Genomic DNA, 26,862 nt, shown 5'->3' on the forward strand with positions numbered 1-26,862 from the left:
AGGTAAAGTGGTCGCCCCATGATCGGAAGGTCGGCAGTTCGAATCCACTTAACGGCTACCCTGAGGTACCCCTGAGCAAGGTACCGTCCCTACACACTGCTCCCCGGGCGCCTGCTTAGTGGGCTGCCCACTGCTTCACTGAGTGAATGGGTCAAATGCAGAGAGAAACAGGTAATTTCCCCATGGGGATCAATAAAGTATCCATTATTATTATTATTATTATTAAATGAATACACAAAAAAAGCATTGGTCAAAAAAAATTAATAAATGATTGAAAGTAGGACTAAAACCAAAGCAGTTCAAATTAAGAGGATGCATAAACAGTTCAAATATCTTGTTAAACAAAGATGTTAAATAGAGTAGCAGGGAAAAATAGAGGTCAATGATGGAAACGGTCCACTGGAATTTATTGATTAACAGTTGATGGTATCCATGTAATTGCTAATCCAGCTAATCCAGGTAAAGATTTGTTTGGAAGAAATACGTAGCTAAGAATAACTGTAAAGACTTGAAATCTTTAAAAGTGATACATTGTTGAAAAAGCCAAACGTAATGGATAACTTGGAAAAACAAACACTCACCAGATGCTTTATTAGGTACAGCTTCCGAATACTGGGTTAGACCACATTTTGTCTCATAACTGCCTTTAATTCATCGTAGCACAGATTCAACAAGATGCTGTAAACATTCCTCAGAGATTTGGGCGCATACTGACAGTTGCTGCAAATTTGTCAGCTACACATCTATGTTGGGAATCTCCTGTTCCCTCTCATCCCAAAGGTGCTCTGTTGGATTAAGATCTGGAAACTGAGGAGGCCGTTTGACATGGCGTGTTACCCTGCTCAAAGCAGCCATCAATAGATGGGAACGCTGTGGTAATTAAAAGGTCAGTATGATCAGCAAGAGGATTCATAGACATTTGCGTGTAAATAATGCACGACACCACCAGCAGAAGCCTAAGCCACTGATACAAGGCAGGACGCATCCATGTTTTCATATAGTTTATGCCAGTTCTGCCCCTGCCTTCCAAATGTAGCAGCAGATATAGAGAGTCGTCAGACCAGGCGATATTTTTGTAATCTTCTATTATCCCATTTTGGTGAGCCCATGCAAAATGAAACCTCAGAAGTGACACCCAGTATGGTCTTCTGCTGTTATAGCTCATCTTCAAGGTTGAACATGCTGTGCATTCGCTCATGCTGTTATGCTTTCTTTAGTTATCAGGAGTGTTATTTGAGTTACTGTTGCTTTCAAAGCAGTCTGTCCTTTCTAGTCTGACCTCTGGTATCCACGAGACATTTTTGCACCGAGAACTGCAGTTCTGACCATTCTTTGTAAACCCCACAGCTGGTTGTGTGGGAAAATGCCGGTAGATTAGCATTTTCGGAAATACAGCATGTCTGGGAACAACAACCTGGCCATGCCACTTTTGAAGTCACTTAAATCATTTTTTAACTGTCCTGATGCTCAATTTAAATTTTCTCCAGGTCATCTTAATCATGTCTACTTGTCTAAATGCACGGAGTTGCTGCCATGTTATTGGCTGATTAGATATTTGTGTTAACAAGCAAATGAAATTAAATGACCGGGAGTGTATATATCTTAGTTGGGTTAATAATTAGCTTAAATCCAACTGAAATAACATTGCTTGTTCTGCTGGATGGAAAAACACTTTAACAGTATCCACTTATATATGTTAATAACAGTTGGTGGCAAAGGGGTACTTGATTCCATCTGAGAGGCCTGTGGGATACATCAGATGAAAAAGGTTAGGAACTGCTGGCTTAGGACTAATCTATTGTTCATTCTCAGGTAATCGGTTAAATCAGCATTTTGATCCTATTGAAAAGGCCTTAATGAGATTACAAGTCTCATATCTTCTTGTTGCATGTATTTATTTCTCACTAAGGAGTCCTTCAGATAAATGTCAGCTCTCTTTTCATGCAAGTTGTTTAGTACCTGAGGATTTGCATGAGTTGTTTCTTCAGGAAGTGTTAAATTAGAAGCTTAAGAATAAACTTTGATGTGTTTGAGAAACAGCTGCATTATACCATGCTACAAAAAAGTGTGTTTGGAAATGTTCGCATTTTTAAAAAAAATAGGTGTTTTTGTGATTTGTATTTAATTTGTGTAAATTCCAATTCATGTATGTTATTTGTGATTTTCTCTCATTATGGGTCTGAAATCTTCCCTTCTGTACCTACGTTCTATCCAGACTACGCTCTGAAGAGAATTTATCTTCTCTTTTAATGAGTGATCTCTTTATCGATTTCTTTTCTTTTCGTATGTATCCATGCTTACTCTGACAACAGGGGCTTTGTTCTGGGATTGAACCGAGGTCGTGAGAGTGATGCAAATGGGAAGGTAAATCCGCCCGGAGAGAAACTTGCGTGTTTATTGCTGCAGCGCAGTCAGTCAGAATGTGTTTTGAGTCTGATCCGTATTTGTGGGTTTGTGCGTGCTCACGAGCGCTCAGATGTGTGTGACATTAGCATGTACTGCCAGATGCGTCCAGGTTTTGCAGAGGCTGATTCTCACAGTTAGCATTTTTAGGCTAGTTGTAGAGATGGAATCCTCTCTCTTGTTGCATATTGCACATGCAATTATACCTCTGGCCTCCCAACGTGCCAGCACTGTTATCAGGTAGAAACAGACTCTACTCTTTGCCGCCCGCGTATGCCTGTGAGAGAGTGAATATTCCAGGCGTGCATTTTAACAGTTATTGCACGCGAACTCCAGTCTTTCTAGCAGATTATTCATGAAGTAATTTCTGATTTTCCTTTTTTCCCTGTTTTTGTCTCATATTCCCACAGAACCAAGCAGAGGCCCACTATAAAGGTCACAAGCACGCGCGTAAACTCAAAGCCATGGAGGCCCAGAAAAACAGGCAGCGACGAGCTGGGGAGTCCTCATCCACAGGGCGAGAGCGAGACCGAGACAGAGACCGGGAACGAGAGCGGGACATAAGCAAGACATCTACATCTGAGGCAGCCCTTCCCACACTTATGGATACTTGCTTAGAGGAGGGAACAAGTAGGTATAGTGGCAGAAAGATGGGACGAAGGCATCTGCAAGAGTGTGCTATTTGTAACCGATCCTTCTCCAATCCTCTCCACCTTCTTGATATCACTCTATCGCTCTTTGATTCCTCTAACTCCTCTTCTGCTCCATTGCATCTTTCTAAACCCCATCAACCAATCTGCTTCTCACATTATTGACAGTTTCCATCCCCCTCCATATCTTGGCCACCTTTATCCCTTTCTCTCAGCTCCAGTGTGTTACACTTTGAGATTATATCTTCTGTACACCTTATCCCTCATCCTCTTGGCCTCCTATCCCCACTATAAATTCAGACCTCTGAAATTGTAACTCACATTTTTTCCCCTAGAACTTTTCTGAACTGGTCCTCTGTCTTTGTGCCTTGTGATGGATGGAAGGCTCAGATGCTATGGGAATGGGGAAAAATCTGGGATAAAGAAATGCTGTGAAAATTCAGGGGCAGACTGGGATCGATCAAAGCCTTACTGGGGCCATTTTTACCCCCTTTGCCTCGACTGCTTGACTTCACCTCGGTTACTCTATGCTCTCTTCTCTCAATCTCAGTTAGATGCAGAGGGTAGTTACAGAACCAGAATTGGTGTATCTGTGCAGCATGAAAAGAAAACCATATATTGCTTGTCCAGAATTGAGAGGGTTCCAGATTGTGGTGAGAGCATTCATTTAATGGGCTGTCAAATAGAAAATAAAGTTAGAAGACATCAAAGGCACTTATCTTCTTTTACAAAAAGTTCAAATGTTTTCACACTGGCAGTGTAAATATAGACATTTTAACTTGTGATAAAGGAATAGAAGTGCATTGGTTTTCTTTCAACAGAAAATGAATGTTGACTTTTTCTCACCGCACAGCTGCAACTTTACCTCAGAGAGCATGAATTGCTCCGGTGGCATTTTGACTGCAGAGTGAGCCCATTACCATCTCATGTTGCTCTTGTCTAGGTCCACACTTTTCATTTATCCATCACAGCTGATGGGAATGGAGAAGAGCCAGAACACTTTTCCCCCCTCTGTCTTTTAGATTTTTACTTTCCTCCCCTAGAGAAGATCACTGTCTAGGCAGAAATTCAAAATACTCTTGGATGCTAGATGGAAAATCAGAGACGAGATATGAAGGTGCTGGGGTTGGAAAGAGACTTTTTCCACTTCATCCCATCTGACAGACATGTCCACATGCACATGAACACACATACACACACACTTTTTTTTTTGCCTGGAGCACTTTTTGAGTCTGATAACGCTCTCATCAAATATCATTTTAATATTCCGCTGTTGCAAAGGAGAGCTCTGAAAGAGGAATGCAACAGCAGAGACGAAATGAGATGATGAGTGGGAAATGAAAGATAAGATGAAATGAATGAAGAACACTGAGGGAAAAGGGAAAGAATACGAGAAAGAGAAAGAACATGGAGGAGGGGGTCAGTGAAGAGAGAAAGTACATAAGTCAATGCTAGTTTTTATGCTGTGAATAATTTTGCAGTTCTAAAGCAATTTTGTGAGGAGGAACACTCTTTAATAAGCCCAATTGTGTGATTGGCCTAATGTGAAATTGAAATGCAGCAGTGCGAGCCAGTGCTGGCATGCACCACAATGCCAAACTGTAATGGAATAGTGCTACAAATTAACACTCTATGAAATGAGTTATATCTGCCATGAAAGTAAAGGCTGGTGAGGAGCTGTCTGAGGCTAATGCCCACATTGTGTGCCATCAGGAGCCAATAACACACCTGTCTGCTATTCTTAGCACTCTGGCTCCCTGGCTCAGAGTAAACAGATTTCTTCTCAACCCACAAGGTCAGCCTCCTCAGCCTCATTAGAAAATGCCTATATGCACATTTAGACACCGTAGACATTTACTACTCGTGCGCCACCTCTCGACATCAGCACTGGATGGGGTTCAAAGTGTATATTAAACACAAGATGTTTTCCAAGAAAATTTGGAGAATTGCCACCATGGAGTGGTGTGGGTAATTAAAGTTTAAGCCTTTTCACAGCACAAATAAGAGAACCAATAATAGCAGGACACATGCATTCATAACAGTATAGCAGGGTGAGACATAAATGCATGTTTCGGTAACCATCCCACAACATGTTGGTTTCTTTAAAGTCTGACCACCTCATCTAGTTGGTAATTATTGTAACCATGATGACAAAGGTCTTCTGAGGATAATGAAGTACTGCTTTTAACCCGAGCCACAGTGTTGTGATTTCATTGTGTAAATCTAGCCATAATTGTGTGAGTTCAGAAAACAGTGCAGTTAGGAAGGCAGTGGCAAACAATGTTATTCTGTAGAATGAACTTATATTTGTTGTTTAGAGGTGCAGTGACAAATGTTGTACAACTTTGCTTTCAAAAAGTGCTTTGAAATGTTGATTAAAAACAGAATGTCCCAGTCTTTTAAAAGCAAAAATATTAGATTTCATAAAAACAGCTGAAGTTTAGTCAGGAGCAATGAAAATTGAAAAAAAAAAATGTGTGATGCTAACAAAAGACGCCTTGTAGAACTTCACACAGCCATTTGTGTTAAGTAATGTGATTGCCTATTCAAAAGAGCGCATCACAGAGAGGCTGAATCTTTCAAATGTAAAGATGGACAGGGATTCACCTCTGTGCGAAAGAGAGAGCTTGAATTTCAGTGAGGATTTCATTATCACATAACATTAAAAGATTCATAGAATCCATAGAAATCTCTTTATGCACGGATAAGGCCAAAAACATATCCAACTGGATCATGGCTTGAGGGCATTTCGAGCCAGTTTATCATTTACAAAACAAGTATTAAAAAGAAACATGTATGAAAAACATATCTATAAACTCTTAGGAAAATGTATTTTGTCAAAATGTGGATTTCTTTTCATGACTTCAAATGATCAAAAGTGCTCTTCTTGCTTACAAAAATTTAAATTTCTTTCACTTTAAAACAAACTATCCTTTCTTGGAGGGAACCTCAACAGTCCATACATTCAGAAAGGACAGGGAGTTGTACAAAGGGCACTAATCGATGCTTATAAACCATGTCCTATCCTAACAAAGGGCAGCGACTGAGCAAGTGAAGAGAGCACCAGCCTGGTGCTAAGAGACAGAGAGCCGGCATCAATCATGACAAGCATCAATCACCTTTGGCTTTGATTGACTCCACTGTTGAACCTGTCTTTGCTGGGACTATGTCTGTCACCAGTAATGATGATTTAAAGGCAAGAGTTTTCCCCAGAGAAGTTGTTTATGCTCTGAAGCTGCCTTGAATCAGCACTTGCCTGCTAAATCAAGTGCTCGGCGCTTGTATGTGTAAGAGAATTTGTGTTTAATGACGCCAGTGTCCATATTTTTTTGTTATTTTGGCAGTGGTTAAAGTTCTCAGCGGATCAGTCTGCTGAATTGAGAGATCTAAAAGCTATTAAAACCTGTTTTATTAAACTAGACTGTCAAAAGATTAACTATTTAATAGATTAAGTCCTATTCAGATTAAAGAAATATGATGATTACCTGCATATCAGTGATCCATAATTTGCTGCTCTGTAGTTCTGCTCCACAGAAGGCCTGCTAAGAGCCCGCCTTTGATCTGATATTTTGCTAGTTTTGGTCTCTGCTTATAATGTAAACAGTCAGAGGACAAATGGGACAAATGACAATGAGACACAAAAGGCATTTTTGGATGCGTAGCAAAGTCATGGCATTAATATAAGGAAATACTGCTCATCAAAATTGTTACAGGTACCATTTGGCACATCCACCTATTATTAGATGCACATTGGACAGATTCACAGATTCACTCATGGGGCTAACACAAAGATGCTAATTATAGTATGCTCTATTCCACACCTACAAACAGTCACTAATTAATCAATCATAAATTTCACTATGCTGTAGAAGGAACCTGGCACAAACCCACACAGGGAACATGCAAACTTCAGATAGAGACAAGATTCTTCAAACCTACATTAGTCTTGCTGTGAGAGGGTAATACTAACTACTGTCCCACCATGCCACCCCCTAGTCAAATCTGGATCTAAATATTTAATTTGTTAAATTCGACTTCTAGACTTATTTCAGCGCTAATGGTGGAAGAGTAAAGGTTTTCTTAGCTGTTGAAATGTAGTGTTTCTAAAAATGGAGATCTTACCCCTGCCGAAACTCAGCAGGGGTATTTGATATTCATCCAGCAGCACAGAGTGAGGTACCTCATGATCTAAATCCTTGGATTTTTGAGGGCTTTGATTCCCACCAACCTCCATGTCTTCCTCTGCTTAATCCACTGATCAGTATCACTCCCCTCTAGAGACTTCTCAGGTGGCCCAGTCTTTCACCAACACTCAGGATCATACCTGCCCCCACCCCCCTCAAGAGGAGCTCAGATCCCTCAAGGGTCACTCTCATTACACCAAGGGGACTGTTTAATCTTGCTTCTATATAGTTTCTTTTTCTTTAGTAGTAATGAGAAAGGAAGACCCTTATCTCCAATGATGAATTTACTCTGGGACGTAAAAAGGAAAAATCAATGGAGCGCAGTTGCACGGAGGGTGGTGTGTGTGTGTGAGAGAGAGAGAGAAAGAAAGAATGAACACTCTCCAAATGAAAATGGAGATATTCATTGAGCGTAGCACACAGTGCTCTGGGGTGAAGTGCGTGACTCCCTCGGGAGGGCCATGGGGTGAAGGGGAGACGTGTAATGGAACTCCAGTTACTTATGGGGCCAGCAGTCGATGGGTTTGTTTATTTTGACTAAGACTCCAGGTCCACTTGATATTTGAATGGAGAGGGAGAACGAAAAAGGGGAAAGAGAGAAAGAAGAATGGGAGGAGGCTGATGGCATTTACTCACCTAAGCCAAGTGTAATCCAGTCTGTTCCACATGATTTAAAACAAAAGCTGATACTATATCAGAGAATTCCTCAAGGCTACCACATGATAGGTTCTATTAACCTGGCTTTCATCACTTTATCATGAAAAAAATGTTTCTTTGAAGATTTTCATCTGGTGACTGTATATTCCTGTTCGTTGTATGTTAGGTTTTGTGCGCGTCTGATTGTTTTTCAGGCAGTATCATGCTCTGTAGAGATTATATTAATTCTGATCAAACAGCTTGTAGTCAGCCCAGGAAATGATACTTTGCAAATGCAACTATTCATTACAAGTTTAACAAGTAATTACATTTCCACTTTTTAGGCTTCATAGGAGTGTATGGGTAGGTTCTAACCAATTAGACCTCTAAATGTCACATACACTGTACTTTAGACATAGAGGAAGAAATAAACAAGGCATTAAAATTGAAATAAACTTCTATTTATTTGTTAAAGGGTGTCCACACAGTAATAGGCTACCAATGTCAATGAATTTCAGTGAATTATGTAGTAGTGATGTCAAGCAAAATAATAACTAGTGATGCAACATGTTCATGACGAACCATCAGTGATATTTGTTCTTTTTGGCCAATTGCTTCAAGCTAATGTGAACAAAAAACAATCTCTCCACTGAGCTCAGAGGGATTAAACTGTATTTGTTGAATATTGTTAAATAATAATAGTCAGCTATTGTTCTCTTTCCGTTCTTAATGTTTTTACAGGTCTTCAGTCTGATCTAGAATCAGCCAACCTGGAGGTGAAGCCCGAGGAGAATCCCAAGAGCTCGGTTATGCTGACACCTGTATCTGAGGTTTCTTCTATGGAGCTGGTCACTCTTTCCCCCCCTCAGATTTCGCCTTCTTCACAGCTCTCTGAGACAGCTTCAGACACCAGTGCCCCTGAAGTCCCAGATGCTGTGGGATCAACCAATGAGTCAGGCATTCGTGCCGACACATCGAGCACAAATGGGGTGCCTGGTACAGATGATGACAAAGACCCCAAGAAGAGCAAAGCTCACCTCCATTGTCCTGTTTGTAAAGTCACAGTAAACTCAATCTCCCAACTGGAAGCACATAACAGCGGTAAGAGCGTGATGTGTGACCTTGAGGCTTGCACTTTTTTTCTTGAAAACAGAAATGTTCTGAAATCTTTTTTCACATTTTCAACATTTGGTTCAGTGTTACCAAATTATATACTCACACTACAACCTACCTGCCAACTCTCTGCTGTCTATACTAGGTACAAAGCACAAACTGATGCTGGAGGGTCACAGTGTTCTGCCACGACGCAGGGGCAAAGTGGTGGCAGCTCGTGCAGGCTGCAAGAGTAAGCGGCTGGGCAGCAAAGGCAGCGTTGGAGTTCCCAGCAAGAACTTCCAGTGTGAAGTGTGTGAGATCTTTGTGAATTCTGAGACCCAACTGAGTCAGGTAAAATAATTACTAATGTATCATTTACACCTTTTGCCCTGTAAAGGAGGTACTGTTCACATCGCATAAGAGTTGGCATAAATAAAAAGAAACGTATTTAACACGAGCACCACAAAGGGCATCACAGGTTTCTGCTGTTATGTAGGAGGGCAGGGGGACAAAATTCAAGATCTAACACTCTCAGACTTATTTATCCTTCTTGTGTGGTATAAAATGAAATATGAGGAGGGAAACATGGGCTTGGGAAAGTCCTGCAGGTTTCTCAATGCATACTAAGTGAGAATCTTGCTAACCTGGTAGGATTTTGTTCAAAAGGACATAAGAGTGCTATTGACTCTGCAGGGAAAAGCACTCTAGCCCAATCATGCCACTCGGATAAAATGTTGCATACTGTATAATTACTTCACATTCACAGACAGATGATGTGGCCACAGAATTAATTAGAAAACAAAAGTGTCTGCACACACAATTACCCCAGACACCGAGGGTTTAATATTGCATATTGAACTTAAATCACATTGCCCTGTAATGTCACAGTTATAAAAGCTAAAAAAAAATGATGTGCATTAAAGTGATAAATATGAATAATGAGATTTTAAAGACATTACTCGATCCGGGAGACAATTTTAACGTCACCTTGATGGGGGAAATCTGCAAACTTAAATCAAAGCTGCTTCATTTACGGATGCATGAATCAAGCAATTGAAAGGAGGTTGTAAGTGCAGAATAGATTCAAGCTGTTATTTTTACACAGATACCATCTGATGCTTTAACTAACTCCTCATTGAGCAATTATTTACCTCTCATTATTGCAAAAGCTTTCTCTATTTGCTCTGGTTATACCAACATCAAACCGGGCTGAGATTGAATTTCTCTGCGTTTGATGTTCATTTACTGCTACATCTGTGTTGTGGGACTGTATATGCTGGAGTGGAAAAGATGCAGGATATGTTGTCATGTGTCAGCACCCAGACTGCTTTAGCCTTAAATGCATTTCACCAGTCTTATATAAACCTCTATCCCATGAGGACGTACCCTTTAAGTACTGGAGACAGAGAAGGAGCGCGGCAGAGGTAGAAAGTAATGTGATGTAATTTCTCTTCACTTCAGTCGTACTCAATGCCTATCCATTATTAATTCAGCAGATAACACTTGAAGTTGTTCCACTGTGGTACAACAGATTCTTGTTAGCTTGCTAATGGTATTTCCGCTGGTCTCAGCAGCACATGAATAGCAGAAGGCACAAGGATAGGCTGGCCGGAAAACCGCCCAAACCCAAATTTACCCCCCACAGCAAGAGCCAGCCAAGCTCCAGCTTAGCGGTAAGTCTCAGCATAAAGACACAGGCAAACAAAACACTGTCATGCAAATATGCACACATACACACACTCAAGGAAAACAAACAAAGCATAATTGCCTTTTCTTACAGCAGATATGCTTGGATGTTCTTCCCAAAACTGGAATAATTTCAGTCTAGCTTGTAAACTAATGCATTTTTAAACAACAGTTTTAATTTTTCTCTGTAACAGTTAACTGATTTGACCCAGGCCCAGACAAACATTCAATGAAAACTGCAAACACGCAGATCACTTTACACAGGGTTCACTCAGGGACTTCAGTGTTTTGGTGAGGCAGCATGCTTGTGTGCCTGCAACTGTCATAGAGGTTAAGCACACTTTTGTACTCAGTAAGTCCCCTACCCCTGAGACAGGTCTAAAATAGTCCCCACTGACCAGCTCTGACAACAGCAGCCTGAATCAGCACTCCAGATTAATCATTTCTCTGCTCCTGTCATGTATACACCTCCCCATCTCTCCTTCTCCTCATCCCCCTCCTCCATCCTACAGAACGTGAGATGGAGTGGCTATGCAGGCGTGGCTGTGTCTGCCATGAAGAAAGCATTCAGCCAGTACAACCTCACCTCCCTCTCCTCGCAGGTCAGTGGCAGGAGAGCCTGAGACTGGGGTTGGATTGGAAGGCGAGACTTGCAGCTGGCTGAACTTTAGGCCTGGCCATGGGCAGGGGACTTAGCAGATCTCACAAAGAAGTCATGTTTGCATTAAAGGGATTGTTCTGATTTTTTTTTTTTTTTTTTTAGATTTGTTTCCATGGTTTACATGAGGTGCTACTTTTTTAACTAGCTAATGGTGATACCAATATAGCAGATGCCACTAAATAATATGGCTCCCCATGTGGCCAGTGCTATATAGCTATATTGGGCTTATCCAGGTATCTTCAAAGTTAACCCTGTGTTTTCGCTATTGCTCCTTATTCACAGGATAATATCACTATGGCAACGTATGCTTTTTGGTTATTTCATTTCATCGATTACAGTGTTCCTTATCGCCAAGACTCATTAATATTGCAGTAATTGTAGCCATCATACCAAAATGATGGATGAAGCATGTTCTGAAATTAAAGTGATTAAAGTTGGTATCATGACAGAGACTTAAATGTTTCTTATCTTGAGACTGTTTCAGGTTTTTCTTTTTTAATTGCCTACAATTTATGCAACATCTTGTGTAAATTTCTAAATTTATTTATGATCAGTTTTATTTGTATTTTCTAAATATTACATTCTTACTTCTTTAAAAATTGTTTTAAACTATTTTTTTGTATTTAAATGTGTAAATGATTTCTCATTCAAGCTATATCATGGCCAGTGATTAAAGCAATTGACCATTGATTAAGAAAAAAAATAAATCAGAACTATCCCTTTAATATTGGAGAGCTTTAGCGTTACAGCCTCCAGCTTAACCCTTGTCCTGATGAAAAAGGCTGAAGTGCATCCATGCTGTGGTCCTAGATTTCAGCTGTTGTGTACAGATCTATTGAAGTTAGGCACCTCTGAATAATTTAGTATTTTGTTGATTTTCAAAATGAAAATAAGTAAAAAAGCAACAACAAAAAACCCCCTCTGCAAAAACACATTAAAAATGAGCATTTTTCAATCATTAACGCACTGTTATTATTATTTTATTTTGAACATACTTGTGCAGATGTCTCTGAACTTCAACTGACTCTGAAGCAGGTCAAAAATGTCCTTTCAGACTTTAATAAACTCTGTGATTCATCAAAATTCACAACCTGGGGACTGCTATGAAGTAAAAAAAAAAAAAAAAAAAAAAAAGTGAAGCTAAAATGAAGCAAATACAGGGACTGTAAAGCGATGTCAGAGCACTTCCAGCTTGCAAGTTTTCTTGTCTGAAATGTAAATTTTAAAAATGACAGTTGAGGAGAACTTTGGATCTGACGGGAAGAAGAAAACATTCAGATAAATCTTAGGCATAGCAAAACCCTGCAAATGGCTGTAAAGGAGCTGCAGGAAGATTTAGCTGACACATAAATGGCAGTGCACACTGCAGTGTGCAGCAGTCATGAATAAAAGGACCTACATATAGGAGTCAAAAAAACAAAACCTCACCTACACCCATATCACAAAGTTCATTATTTAAAGTATGAAAAGCAACATCTGGATAAGCCAGAGGTTGTTTTTTGGATGTGCTGTAGACAGATAAGGGAAAAGAGGGGCCCTTATGCCGCAATTACCCAAGGATGTCTTTGGAAGGGTAAATAAAGGAGCAGCATTTGATGAAATACTAAAAGCAATGCCAAGGCTTAAGAACAAGGATGGAAATATTCTGCTTTGAGGTTTTGTGACAGCCAGTGGCACAAGCCATGGATAAACAGAAGAAAATATTCCATAAAATGTCAGAAGATTCTGGCTACAAATCTAATACAGTCTGCCAAGAGAGCAAAACTGAAAGACGCTGGCCTTTTCATTAGGACAATAATCCAAAATGTACTTCAAAATCTACTGTGACTACCTAAAGAAATTCAACTTAAAGCTTCTGAAATGGGAATTACCATTCCCTGACTTGAATATCATAGAAAATCAGTGGGTTCCTAAACATGCGTTGCATATTGCAAGGACCGAGGAAGTTATGATAAGTGCCAAAGGTTGTTACTAAGTAATGACGTATAAAGGTTACTGCACCGCTGCACATGCAGATTGCACAGTCTATTAATTTTTAGCTTAATAACATGAACAGTGCTTAAACTTTGAAAACATTTTTAATGTTGGCTGTTTTTGCAGTGTTATTACAAAAATGGATTTTAACTAGAGGTGCCTAATGATTCAAGCCATCAGGAATCCAGGTCTGTTAGTAAGAACATGTACTACTCTGCTGCAGCTCTGTGTGGAAAAAGGGCCATGGCTTTGGGAGACATGTTTGTCCAGTAAACGTGTTCTGTCCTCACTGTGTTCTTCTCTCACTTCTTGCCATTCCCCTTCCTGTTTTCTCCAGACCAAACTGGCCTTGCAGAAGCAGCTGACCAAGAGTTTGACAACTGGCTTCCTGCCCAGCCCCCTCACTCCGCCAACTCTGTGCACAGTGGCAACTAACCCACTGGCGTTGCGCCACCCAGTGGGTACAACCACCTTCATCCAGACCCCATTCCTGGGCCCTGCACTGTTCAGGCCTGCTCCGGGGCCCCTGCGCGCCACACACACACCTATCATTTTCTCCCCCTACTAAAGACTTGACCCACTTCCCATTTGAGCTCCACCCCTGTCCCTTTACCAAATCCAAGGCCCTCCTTAAGTGTGACCCATACAACAAAGGCCACACGCAAACTATGCAGCCTGCCTGACTTAAAATGGAAAGCGTGCACAACTTCAAACTCTCGAAAGGCCATTATGCCTAAGAGCTGTTCTTAAAAAAGGCCAAGATCCCCCATCATGCCTTCTTTCTGCTCCTCTTAAAATTACCCAAGGAGCAGGACAGGCCTCCAGACAGTGACTGGTGAACTGAGGCCGCTTTTATAGCCATTTCATGGGTCAACGTGGTTTGAATTATGAATATTATTGTGTAATTTATTAGAGAACAAATATAGACAAGTCTAGATGTATGTTTAGTGTGGTTGCCACAAAATAAGGTCCCTTTACTTGATGCTCTTATAAAAGATTTTTAACGTATTGGTTTGGAGGTTTGATGAAAGGTCATCATAGGTCATTAAAGCAGCTGATCCCAATCCAGATGGTTGCACGTGCCACTCTGAATGATCAGCGTCTTCAGCGAAGTCGCTTAAAGGATCAACTGAGGTCAAATGCTGAGGTTACGTTGCAGTTGGGATACGGCAATTGTTAAAGCAACTGTCTGGAGAATTACCTCCACTTAACTTTGAGCTTTTATGAAGGATAAAAGTGACTGCTATTTGTGGATAGAGTGTGAATCAATAACTACATACAGTATACTCATGTGTTAAAACCTCATTAACAACATTTTGCACCTCCAGCCCTCAACCAAATACTGTTTTCCCAGCCCTTGACTCTTACGAATAAAACACGTCTCTCTTTTTCTTTCTGAGTCACAGCCACAGTCATAGCCCTCCAGATTTCTTTCCGTTCCCGTATCCCCAGGATTAAGCAGTCATTACAGTCCAGAAAAGGTCAACCTGTCAACTTGACTTTCTTTCAATTTGCAAATCTGTCTTCAGAATGATTTTTGCCCCAGTGCATCATTCACGCAATGCAACTTGTACATTATGTTCTTGCCAAGCTGGCGGCATGACAACATTTCTGCTGCTATGGATGTCTTATATTGCAAAACGCCATAGTTTCTTTCCCCTCATGACTGCTGTTCTTCTTTTCCTCCACCCCGCTTTCGTCACCTCGCTGTTGCCCTTGATTTTCTCTGGCGTTATCTCAGCATGAGATGATGAGCAGCAGGGAAAGCAACCCCCCTCCCCCTCCTCCCTCCCCCGGTCACAAGCACAACATCGCACACATAATGAAAACACAATGGATAACTTGAAGACTTGATGGGATTTCAGAGCTTGATAAAAAGTTTGGATGACAGTAGGTGGGGAGGCTGCTCAACCAGTATTTGATTGACATCTTCTTGCAGTGTCTGCACACACACGTGGGCGGGAACAAAGCACAGTGCCATGGCAACCACATTAAAAGCACCTTAAAACTAATTTACCTAAAAAGCAATGGAAATTGTGTTTATATTAAGCTTTTTTTGTGTATGTTCTATGATCCCATGTCAATTTCAGTGATAATTTTTTTGGGAAAAAAAAACAATCAGGTGAGAGCGATCACATTATGGTTTATTAAGGACTATGATAAGTCTCACATTTAAAGCAATACATTCAATATGTTTATGTTTATGATGTGTTTCCAGTGTATCAATGGCTTTATCTATTCTCTACTGTAAACACCTGTAACAATGTATTATGTATTCCAACACAGCCAAGGGCCAACTCTGATATGTCAGCGAAGAGTCATTTGAAATATTGGGTTGTCCCGGTGCTGCCCTTGATGCTTGATGCTCATGGTCAGTCTCCACATGTTGTGACTGTGGGCTGAGCCGTTCCATTTATAGCTGCTCTTGCGCTGCAGAGAGGGTGCTTCAGCGCCATATGACATTGCTGTTTCACTCTTTAGTGGAGCAGAAGACCCTTTGTATGACTTCCACTGAGCAAAACATTGCCGTCATAGTGAAGTGTTTTGGATAAGTGTCACAAGTGCAACATCAAATGTCATATTGCTGTTTATGCTAGTGTGCCGTCTCCCCCTCCCACCCTGAATATCTGTTGACATTCACCCTTCCTTACGCCAAAATGGACTCTTGACAAGATCTCACGAGGACTCGGAGCGCACACACAAGTCATCCTTCCCTCGGTGCTCATACCAAATCATGTTCTCTTAAATTACAGTAATGGAGCAAATCCTATGCATTTCCCATTGTGCTACACGTGTAGTTGTGTGTGACACAGCAGTGCCATCTGTCGTGAAAACCCTATAACTGCCATGTACTACTAGAGCTTGTGATCCAATGTACGTTTGTGTTGAAGGATCCCCCAAGCCTTTTTTTTGGACAGGCAAAGCCACCGGGTCTCCCTCGCCATACTAATATGATTCTCCCCAGTCGCACTACTCAGTGAACCAGCCAGCCTTTAATCTTCACTGTATGTTTGTTTGTTTCTCTCGCTCAGTGGGAACTCTGACCTAAAGAAGTGAAACATTTTCTTAATATAAAGAATCTAGAGAAGGCAAATTATATGTAGAAATCCTAGAGTAACTATAGAGATTTTACCAGAGTTGCTATCGTTATCTGTATCATAAAGAATTGCTATCATATAAGAGAGTAGATTATGTTACCGTAGGCTCATACAGGGAAAGAACAAATGCTTTGCTTTATATTTTGTTTTTTGTTTACATGGTTTTTGCCGAAATGTTTTTTTTTTAAAGTACAAGAGAATATTTAAACAAATTTTTTCAGTGTGTTTTTTTTCTCCTTGTTGACAATGACTTAATTAATAATGTAATTTTAAGGCCTTTTCAGATCCTAATGTCACATTAGCCAGGCCTTCTCAGGGGTGACAGGTTGAGCAACTGCTAACATGACCATCCATTCAGGGTATCCCTCCAAAGCTCTAGAGAGCAGGAAACACTGTACAAATGGATGGATTGACAAAAAACAAAATAAAAAAATCTTACAGTGCTGTACATTAGAGAGAAAGGGGTGGATTTTGGAAAATAAAGATTTTAGAACTTTGTGTGTATGTTTTTTAGTGTTTATGGAATAATATCTGTGTGTGTGTGTGTGTGTGTGTGTGTGTGTCTTGGATAAAAATGAAAAACAGACGCATCCCAGAAGGCAGAACTTTAAATCAGACTGATATTTGAGCAAAAACAATATGTGTGTGGGTGGGCGAAGAAAAAAATGGCAGAAAACTCAGGAAGATGGTTGCTAATGATTAAACGGTGACAACACAAATGCTTAGAATTCTGAAGATCAATATTTCACTTACAGTTACATTCCATACAGTTGAAAGACGCTTCAGATGTTAACAAAACACCACTCCTTTTAAACACTCTGCCAACTGAAATAAAAGGTGCAGGTTTTCTGGCTTTTCAGAAAGTGTGCAACACCCTCACAGCATCTGCTCATGTGGTATCCCTCAGCTACCAGCTTCTATCCATTTCAGGAACAACTTCTTACAGCTAGACCGGTGACACGAAGTATAGGTGGGAAAGCAAATGGAAACAGTTTACAGCTACTGTGTCTGGGCACTGCTGCATTTGTGGCACACAGAGGAGCGATAGAGTAATATACCTGAGTGGCTGATATGGTTTAGAGACAAACTAATCTTCTTTATCTTCAGATGAGTCTCCACAGATGGCCAAAATAATACATTGTATTACCTCCAGCAGTTGCGAAAGATTTAATGCCAAACAATGAGTCCTCCTGGATTGTGGAACAGCAGATCACTGCTCTTCCACATTTAATATGTATTTGCCAAAATGAGACACTGTTGCCTGTCTGTGCTGTTCTTATTGAAGCCAGCTTTGAAATACCGAAACCAAGCAAAGGAGCATCTGGTCTGGACTCCTCGCGTGAGAGTCGATAATCGTGCATTTAGCTCAGTTTGGTCTGTATTAATTTCCCAGTTTCTTTAATGTTTTATTTGATGAGAAGCCCTTGAATTGTATATTGATGTTTCCCTTTACGCCTCAAGCCAACATGTCAGCCCTTCCTTTGTGGAAACAGCAGATAAGCACAACATTAAGCTGGCCACCTCCTGCCGTGCCAATCAAAGAAAAACCATTGGAGCCTGGCACTTACTAGAGCTCAGTGATATGGCAGAAGGATGCGATGACCTTGCTAAGCTGTGACACTGGTGTGTCTGCCATATTGATCCATTATCTTATCTGACTGCTCTCCAAGGAGAGAGTGACACTCTTGTCTCCTGCTGCGGTCAAACACTGCTCCTTCAGTCAAGAGTCAAGCTACACTGCTTCTGTGTGTGTGCGTGCATGTGTGTGTTTATGTAGTTTTGTTTGATTTTTAATAATTTATAAGATGAACATTTTCTGTAAGATTGGCCTTAATATTCTTTCCATGAACAATTATACACGTATCGATATTATTTTAAATAAAAATGAAGATAAATATAAAATTTCACATAGTTTAACCTGGTTTTCTTGTTTTATTTTGGATTTTTTTTTTTAAAATTTACATCCTTCACAGCAAATAACTTTTTTAGATTGTATTACTGCTACAACAATATAATATAGTTTTAAAGACAGGAAATGTGACTTCACACACATTTAAGATGAGAAATTTCACAATCGTCACTAGTCAGAATGTAACACAGAAAAACAGCATATTAATAAATAATAATAAATAATATTAATAAACAACAGATAATCCTGATTATATTCAAAACACTGGGATGCTGTTGTGCTGTAAAATAGAAGCAATCAATTTGTTCTTCAGCTTCCACTTTACTTTATTGATGATAAATGGTCTTTCTATTGACTGGCGAGGCGTTTTGTCCGCTTGTTCCCAAGTGTTCGCCAGATGTGTCAAACACTTCCAACAGACTCACTGAATGCACATAAACACATCGTGGTTTAGGACAAAATACGAAAAACAACCTAGATCTTGTCTTTGCGAGGTTCAAAACGCCTTCAGCCTGACTTATTAAGATGAACTTACCCTGTGCTTTCAGGACAAATGCTCTGTCTCACAAGCTCGTGGGCAGTCAGCACAACAACTAGCATGCGACACGACTGATGGCTTAAAAGCAGCTGATATTTACAGCTAGAAGAAGGTCAGTAGCTCAGAGAATAAAGGTGGCACTGATACATAAACTGCTCGTGTTTACTGCTGTGTGGAATTGTTTTGTTACCCTGGTGTTTCGTGATGGTGAAAATGAAAAGAGCATCAGTGCGGCAGCTTCCATAGTGGAAGTTTTTTTTTTGTTTTTCCTTTGAAAAGACAACGGAATTTAAAATGTTATCTATTTTATGGGTCCCCGTGAGAGCTGGATGCTCAACCGCAATCATGAATCACACTGTCATGCATCAGTAAAAGAGTCGATGGTATTGCATTGCCTTGTTGCCCTGTGACTGTGACTAGCAAGTAAAAATCTTCCCTTTTGAGGTTAGTGTTGTCAAAAGGAGGAAGAACATTCATAAATCATCCAAGCAAGTGACAAATCAATCCTTCCACAGTGAATGTTTTAGAATTTGTGTTGTTAAAGTCTTTTTTTCTCTCCCTTTTTCTGTCTTTTATGCGGGTCAATACAGCCACTGAGCTATTACACAGAGAGCCTTTGACAAGAAAACATATTGGCATTTTACAGAAATCTCTTCCTCGCTTTTTGAGCTCAGGGGCATGAAAATTAACACCATTGTGTACTGTCATCGCCCAAATGTATCACTGAACCACTGGATCAATTCTAGGCCATTAAAAAGAACATGATTGAAATGAGATGGTACATGATAACACCCTCAGGGGGAAACTAAGGTGAGTGTAATATAATTTCTTAAATGTTCCACTTGAGGTTTTCTCATTATCTTGCATTAACCTTTCCAGTCAACATGCCTGTTTGGAGCCGGCAGATCATTTCCTTTGCTGAAATTTCCAGACCCTGTCTAACTGACATTGTTTCTGCTAAAACTTCTAAACAACAGATGAATGGAACAAAATTAATTCATGTTCCAGTAACACTTTTTATCTTTAACTTGTTTTAGCTGTAAAATTGCAGATCAAAATCCACTGTATGTTGGTTTTGGTGAAATGTTAGGGCAATGAACCAGTAGTCATTATTGTCCATGCTGCCCAGCATGGACACTAGTAAATTAAAATATTATTCCTGGATGGGGGTCAGACTTAATTGGACAATTGACCTACAAGCAGTTTCCTGACCTTCATGACAAATGAAAGAGACATAATGTTTTCAGTTGAGTCACAGTGTTGAATTTTTATTTTATCATTTTCATTGTAATTTTAAAAATGATGCCCAAAGAGAAATCAGTGCAATTAGGCTGGAGAAAAAAAAGCTATCAGAGAGGTGAATGCACTGCCCGGGTCAGATACACAAACAGACCAGAGAGACCACAGGAGGACACTAAAGTGCATTGTGACAGAATTATTTCCACAGGCAAGAGGACCAAATTTGACTTTTCCGGAAAGCATCTAAAAGACTTTGTAGAGTTCTGGGAAAAAAAATCTTTGGACAATAAGAAAACAATAAGAATTTGTATTACAATGGAAAGAGAAAAATATGAAGAGGGAGAGAAACAGCTGATGATCCAAGGCATACGCCATTATCATTCAACTTGAGGCAATGTATGCTGGCAACGTTATATATGGCTGCCAATAGAACCACTTCACTAATGATGTTATCGCTAATAAATGGCACAGGATGAATCCTGAAGTCTACACACCTATACTCTTTATCCAGATTTGGCCAAATGCTTAAAACTGATCAGTGTTTCATGAAGCAAATGGATAGTGACCCAAAGTGAAATGCAAATGCAGCCCAAGAGTTTCTCAAGGTGAAGAAATGGAATACTTTTTAGTAGCTCAGTCAGTCAGTCCCAACAGAGCTTGATTTTTGGTTAATAGATAGAAAACTGAATACAAAAAGACCCATAAACAAGCACAACTAAAGGTGGCTGCAGTAAAGGCCTGGCAGAGCCTCTCAAAGGAGAAAACACAGCGTTTATCTACATGGGTTTAAGACTTTAGGTAGTCACTGACTGCCAAAGATTTTCATCCAAGTATTAAAAACAATTCTTATATCTAAAATTATGTTAGTGTTGAAGGAAACTGTTTCCAGGGCCTACTCCGTGGATCGGCTTCCTCCGAGGCGTGGACGTCTATCAGCAGAGAATGTACCTTCACCTATCAGCAGAGAATGTCCCTTAGTCTGTAACACAGTCAAATATATTCTCAAGTAATATTCAAGCATGCCATTCAGCGTGTTAGTACGAGCAGCTCGGGAGCAGCTTGGGAGAACAAGAAAACAGAGACTGCTTTAGATTGTCTTCCCAAAGTGACTCAACTTTATTCACAAGTACAACAGTTTATATAGAGGGTAAAATTCATGAGACAGCAGATTATCAGTTTAAACCAGTACAGACCAAGATAAGGCAGCGTCTTCCTGCCCTTGGGTGAAGAAGCATCCTTTGTGTAGTTTATTAGTTCAGCTACAATTGTGATTATCTCAGCGACATATTTTCAAGGCACAAAACGAAGAGTTCTTACATTAGTGAAATCTGAAACAAACCATTTGGCCTTCAACAGGCGTCTAAAAGATTAAGAAACTAATGTAGCTGAGGGAGTGATCTCTGTGGTATTTCAACCTTGTACCAGCCTGTGATTCTCACACATCAATTCTTGGGTCAAAGAGAAAAATAACTAAAACAAAGGGGCCTTATTGAATGACAGAGTTTTCCTGCATAATGTCACTATAAAACAATATCCAGTAAATGCTCCCATGGTACTAAAATACCTAACAAGTGTGGCCAATTAAAAATGTCTCCAACTTCTAAAAATCTGTACATCAATCACATTGGTTGTTTGATTTAACACCCGCTTATGTTGTGTACTGAGGCAAAATTACAAGTTCAAAACTCATGGACTTAACCGGAAACCCTCCCATGAAACACAGAGTGGAATTTATTGATTTACATCGGCAGAAAACTTTGTGCCTCACATAGACAAAAACTGCCTTTAAAAAACAATGTCTGTCTTCAGTAAACAAAAGTGTTTGCTACGTAGTTTTTGGTTATAGGCTAAAGTGCAAATCCTGTCTCAATCTATTCACATAGTTCAGAACATAACTGCAGAAAATCAATTGCTGCTTTTTGTTTTTATTGTGCTGGACAAACTTGACTCTATGATGTGGATTCCAGTATGTCCAGATGTATATACACTCAAAAAAGTGAAATTTGGTGGTTATTGCATTTACAAGACTCTAACATGTAATTTGAACACAATGAATTTATGTTTCTAAGGTGAACGTAATAAAATCATATAAGATCTACAAGAAATTTACCAACTTAGCGCCTCTTAAATTTATTCTTGTTGATATGACATGATAAAATCTAACAAGAGTGGTTAGCTGCCTTAAAGACTCGCGATATCACAAGATCACGTGAGATTCTAAACAACAAGAGGCAGGAAAGCACATGGTTTTCTTCACGGTCATCTTGGAAAGGTAAGAGTGAATCTATCTTCATCCATCTTGATGAAAATACTTTTTGCACAAAGGTATCATTAGTTTGTCGATTCTTTTCAGTTCTATTTATTCACATTTGTTTTTTTGTTTTTAAAAAAAAAAACTGTTTGTTTATGCCATTCTAGCTAGCTAACACGTTAGTGCAAGAATATAGCACAATGTCATGCTAGCATGATAGCCTAATATGAAAGACTTAGCTACTCCAAATATAGATATTGTTTATAACTTAACCTCTGCACAGCTAGTTTGGCTCTACCACAGAGACTGTTGTGATAAATTTACATTTTACGTGTGGGTTGTTGAAATTTGTAAGTTTGTAAGTTGCAACTGATGGACAGTGGTTTATTTAACAATTTATGTGTTTTTAGTACACTGAGGAGGAAAGACAAAACATGAACAGATATGTTTTCCTGTTTTTTAATTTTTTTGAAATTAAATATTTTTCTACTTAATAAAGTTGGAGACTTGCAGTTCCCTCCTGTAAAGATAATAAATGTTTAATCTTATCAGGTGGTGAAAGGTCTGGAGAGCTGGCAGGCCAGGGCCCTGTTTCAGGAAGCCGGTTTGGAAAACTCAGAGTGAAAAACGACACTCACGGTTGAGTAACCCCGAACTGTCCAACTCGGAATATTCCGTTTCAGAAAGGCTGATAACAATTAGTTCAGTCAACGCGGAGTTGCTTTAACCCCAAGTGAAGCGCGCGGACGAGGATACATAAAGCCCTGATAAGCGGAGCACAGATTAAGCGAGTCACCATGGAGACGGAGGGAAAGAAGGCGCGGTCAATGTATTTCACAGCGCTTGAGGCCGAAATTCTGATGGCAGCATATGCCGATAACATGCAAATTCCGCGGAAAAAAGTAACACAGCCACAGCTGCAAAAGCATGCATGGCAAAACATAGCCGACAGAGTCAATGCGTGAGTGTTAATTTAAACATTGATCGAGGGATTTCCACCCATTTAACACGTTATTTTATCATATGTTATTTTATTTGTTATTTTATACATTTTATTTTGTGATGTGATGTGAGCGCAGGTGCAACCCAACAGGCCCCAAACGTGCCTGGCAGCAAGTAAAAATGAAATGTAAAAATATAGTCCAAACAGGTAAGGTGTAATTGTATTATGAGCCATAGTGCTTGGTCTGTTTGTCCGATGTAAATCAATTGCAGTTAGAGGCTACATTAATTTTCTTTCTGTAAGCACTTATTGAAATTATCTGAGCACATTACAAGTACATATTTGCTTACTCTGTATGCTCAAATGTGGCCCGTTATAGCCAACAGAAAAAAAGCGGAGGCCCGAAAAACAGGTGGGGGTCCTCCACCACCACCACTCACAGAGGCTGAGCAGTTGGCCCTCAGCCACAACACAGGGAGCGCCCTGTGGCCGAAGGCATCTCTGCGGGGACATCCTCTGAGGCAATAACCCCGCAAGACACAAGTGCCTACATAAGGGGTAAATTCAAAATAATACATGATGTGCATACATCCTTTCTTCACAGTCACCTTTGCAGTGCGACACATTCATTTGATAAACTCTTTACCATAATGAATTATTTTGTAGTGAAGTTATTTTCCGACTGATTTTGCCTTCCCTCAGCCTTGGTTGTCTTTGAGAGCATAATGACAATGAAGTGTAAGGTGCTTGGTATGTTTGTTAATTGCCATTTGGTCCCTTGTAAGTTATAAGTGACCTGTATAAACCTCATATTCTATCAGTTGATGGTGATGGTGTACTGCATCTGGTGCAGCCTCCTGTTGAGCCAGACCAACATGCAGTTGTGAGTAATACTCCACAGATTATATGAGTTTACAGTAGAACAGCAATGTTGTCTATTTCTTTACTACAGGAAAATAATGAAGAAACATTGACAGCTGTTACAGAGGAGGAAGCAACAGAGACACTTTATGAGGTTTACATCTTTTAATACTTTGTGTACAGGAAATACAGGCGACCAATAAAGCCAGTTGAACAAAAAATCTGTTTATTCTTCTTTCAACATGTTGAGGTGATGGGTCAAAAGAAATGATTGTGACATATGGTGTCTCTGACTGCTCTTCCATCTTGTATGTCCGTGGGAGGGTCAGGATGTTCATGGTTTGGATCACTGCTGATGTTTGGTTCAGAAGGACAGTGTTCTCCTCTAATTGTGGCAATGTTGTGAAGAATCACACATGCCACAATAATGTCACATGCCCTTTCTGGGGTGACCCTGAGTCTTTGCAGGCACTGGAACCGGGCCTTAAGCATTCCGATAGTCATTTCAATTCTGGCTCTTGTCCTGCAATTAGCCAGATTATATCGCTGCTGTGGGCCCGGTTCAGGGTCAGGGTAAGGGGTAAGCAAATAGGGTAAACATGGATACCCCCTATCACCAAGCAAGTAGCCAGTGAACTCTCCTAAGACAGAAGGATACACTTCAGTTCAAATGTCCCTGAAGCAATTGGTCTTTATATATTTTAAAGTATTCTCAACTCACCATGTCCAAATTTTGTGCTCAGTGTACATTCACGGAATATTTGTGAGTCATGGACAGAGCCTGGCCACTTGGCTTCCACATTTGTGATAATGTTGGCAGCATCACATATGATCTTCACAGTGCAGAGAACACAAATTAGCATCCATTACTATAATGAAATAATTTGTTAGTTTGACATGCTACAGGGAACTATGTACCTGTACATTAATGCTGTGGAAAGACTTCCTGTTCACATAGTCTCCTTCATTTACTGAAGGAGCAATGATTGGAATGTGAGTGCCATCTGTACAGCCAATCACGCCTGGGAACCGTGAAAATAAATGTGCAATTTAAGTAGTAGTCCAAGTATCACCACATCATAAATTAAGTTTTGGTCATCCTGATACCTGCAATTTTGTGGCATCCCTCTTTGATAAATCTTGTGGGTCTGTGACCGGGGAACACCACAGACGAGTACAGGAGACGTTTCAGTGCAACTGTAACATTCCTGACTGCCCGACAGACGGTAGCCTTGGAAACGTGCTCAGCGTCACCAATATTATACAGAAAGCTCCCGTTTGCAAGAAACCGAAGTGCAATACAAATAATATGCAATGAACTGAGAGCATGTCCGCGATGTGTCACATGCGTAATATATGGCCTGAGGATGTTATCCAAATAAATTATAGATTGTGCTGAGAAACGGTAACGTTCGCACAGAAAATCATCAGGAAATGATAAAATGTCCAAACGCGCTCTGATCACTCTCTCCCGGCGGAGAGCTCTGCGGAGAATTTGGGCTTCACGATCTACTGGCTCTTCAAGGAAGTGGCACGCCATGTCCGACACTTCCTACTGTCAGGTTTCCGACAAAGGGGCGGAGACAGTCAGGGTTAGTTGTAGTAAACCTGCTAGGGGGCAGGATAGCTTCACGGAGTGTGTCGTCATAGTGACTCACTCAGGCTGCAGCTGAACTCGCTTTGTGAAACCGAAAACCCAGAGTTTTCGTTAACTCAGGGTATACTTACTCAGTTTTTCCACTAAACCGGCTTCCTGAAACAGGGCCCAGTTCATCAAATTCATGGTGAGCTAATATTTTTCTTAAAAATTATCACATTCCCATGTTAAAAATGTAATATATTCATTTGTAAGTGACATATAGTTTTGAGACCAAGAAACCATTGCATTCTGATTTTATGTACACATCATCTAAACTTTCTTGAATTGGGGGTATGGCATGATTAAATTAATACACAAATTACAAAACAATATTAAAATGACAGACTTGTCTAAAATGCATAAATACTATTTGAAAAGATTAAGACCGTAAAACAATAGCCTCTGTATTTCTCATAAATTCCTGGTAATTCAACTAAAAGTTCTTTAATCCCACTGCTAGGTCGTTGAGATGGATTTCCGTATATATTTGTTTTTTTTCCCCCTCTGTGTATGAAGACTGATGCTGTTGAAATCAGAAGAGAATACATCGCCAAAGGTCTTTGCGTGTACCTGAATGAAGATCCTGAGAAGCTGGTGAAGAATTACCTGGTATGTTAACTTGCCTGTATCCTTAACTAAGGAGATGATCAAAGATAAGCTTGAACTACATACAAAAAGTTTCAGGGGATGGGGTTTTCCTATAAATTACCGGTGGCTGTAAAAAATACCTTTTAAAATAGGAAAAGTAAGAGCTTTAAGTTTCTCACTGGATACTACACACACCATTTTTGAGTGTTTTATACTATCATTATTATAATATCATTATAATAACCTCATTCATACACACATTCATAAAAGATTTTTATGTAACATTTACACTTCAATGGATGTATCAGGAGCAACTTGGGGTTCAGTATGTTACCCATTGATAGTTTTAGTATCAGATTAGAGAAGCCAGGGATTAAACCAGTAGACAACTTGCTCTACCTCCTGTGCCACAGTCACCCCTATTAGGGCTGCTCGATTATGGCAAAAATGATAATCACAATTATTTTCACTGAAATTGAGATCACGATTATTTGACGATATTTATTT

At 40.0% G+C, this 26,862-nt stretch overlaps 1 protein-coding gene across 1 annotated transcript in view; it reads left to right on the plus strand.

Annotated features, from left to right (window-relative positions):
• znf385c (zinc finger protein 385C) overlaps positions 1-13,857 on the plus strand; it is a 99,790-nt gene extending 85,933 nt beyond the window's left edge. Inside the window, exons 4-9 of the mRNA XM_085351785.1 lie at positions 2,814-3,033; positions 8,615-8,974; positions 9,132-9,319; positions 10,543-10,641; positions 11,167-11,256; positions 13,627-13,857. Coding sequence (XP_085207911.1) covers positions 2,814-3,033; positions 8,615-8,974; positions 9,132-9,319; positions 10,543-10,641; positions 11,167-11,256; positions 13,627-13,857 — 1,188 coding nt within the window. The remainder of the gene's footprint in view (positions 1-2,813; positions 3,034-8,614; positions 8,975-9,131; positions 9,320-10,542; positions 10,642-11,166; positions 11,257-13,626) is intronic.
• Positions 13,858-26,862: the final 13,005 nt, after the last annotated feature.

This window comes from Diplotaxodon limnothrissa, linkage group LG4, assembly GCF_057381915.1.
Source record: "Diplotaxodon limnothrissa isolate DT_005_m linkage group LG4, D_limnothrissa_male_GT1.1, whole genome shotgun sequence".
NCBI lineage: Eukaryota > Metazoa > Chordata > Actinopteri > Cichliformes > Cichlidae > Diplotaxodon > Diplotaxodon limnothrissa.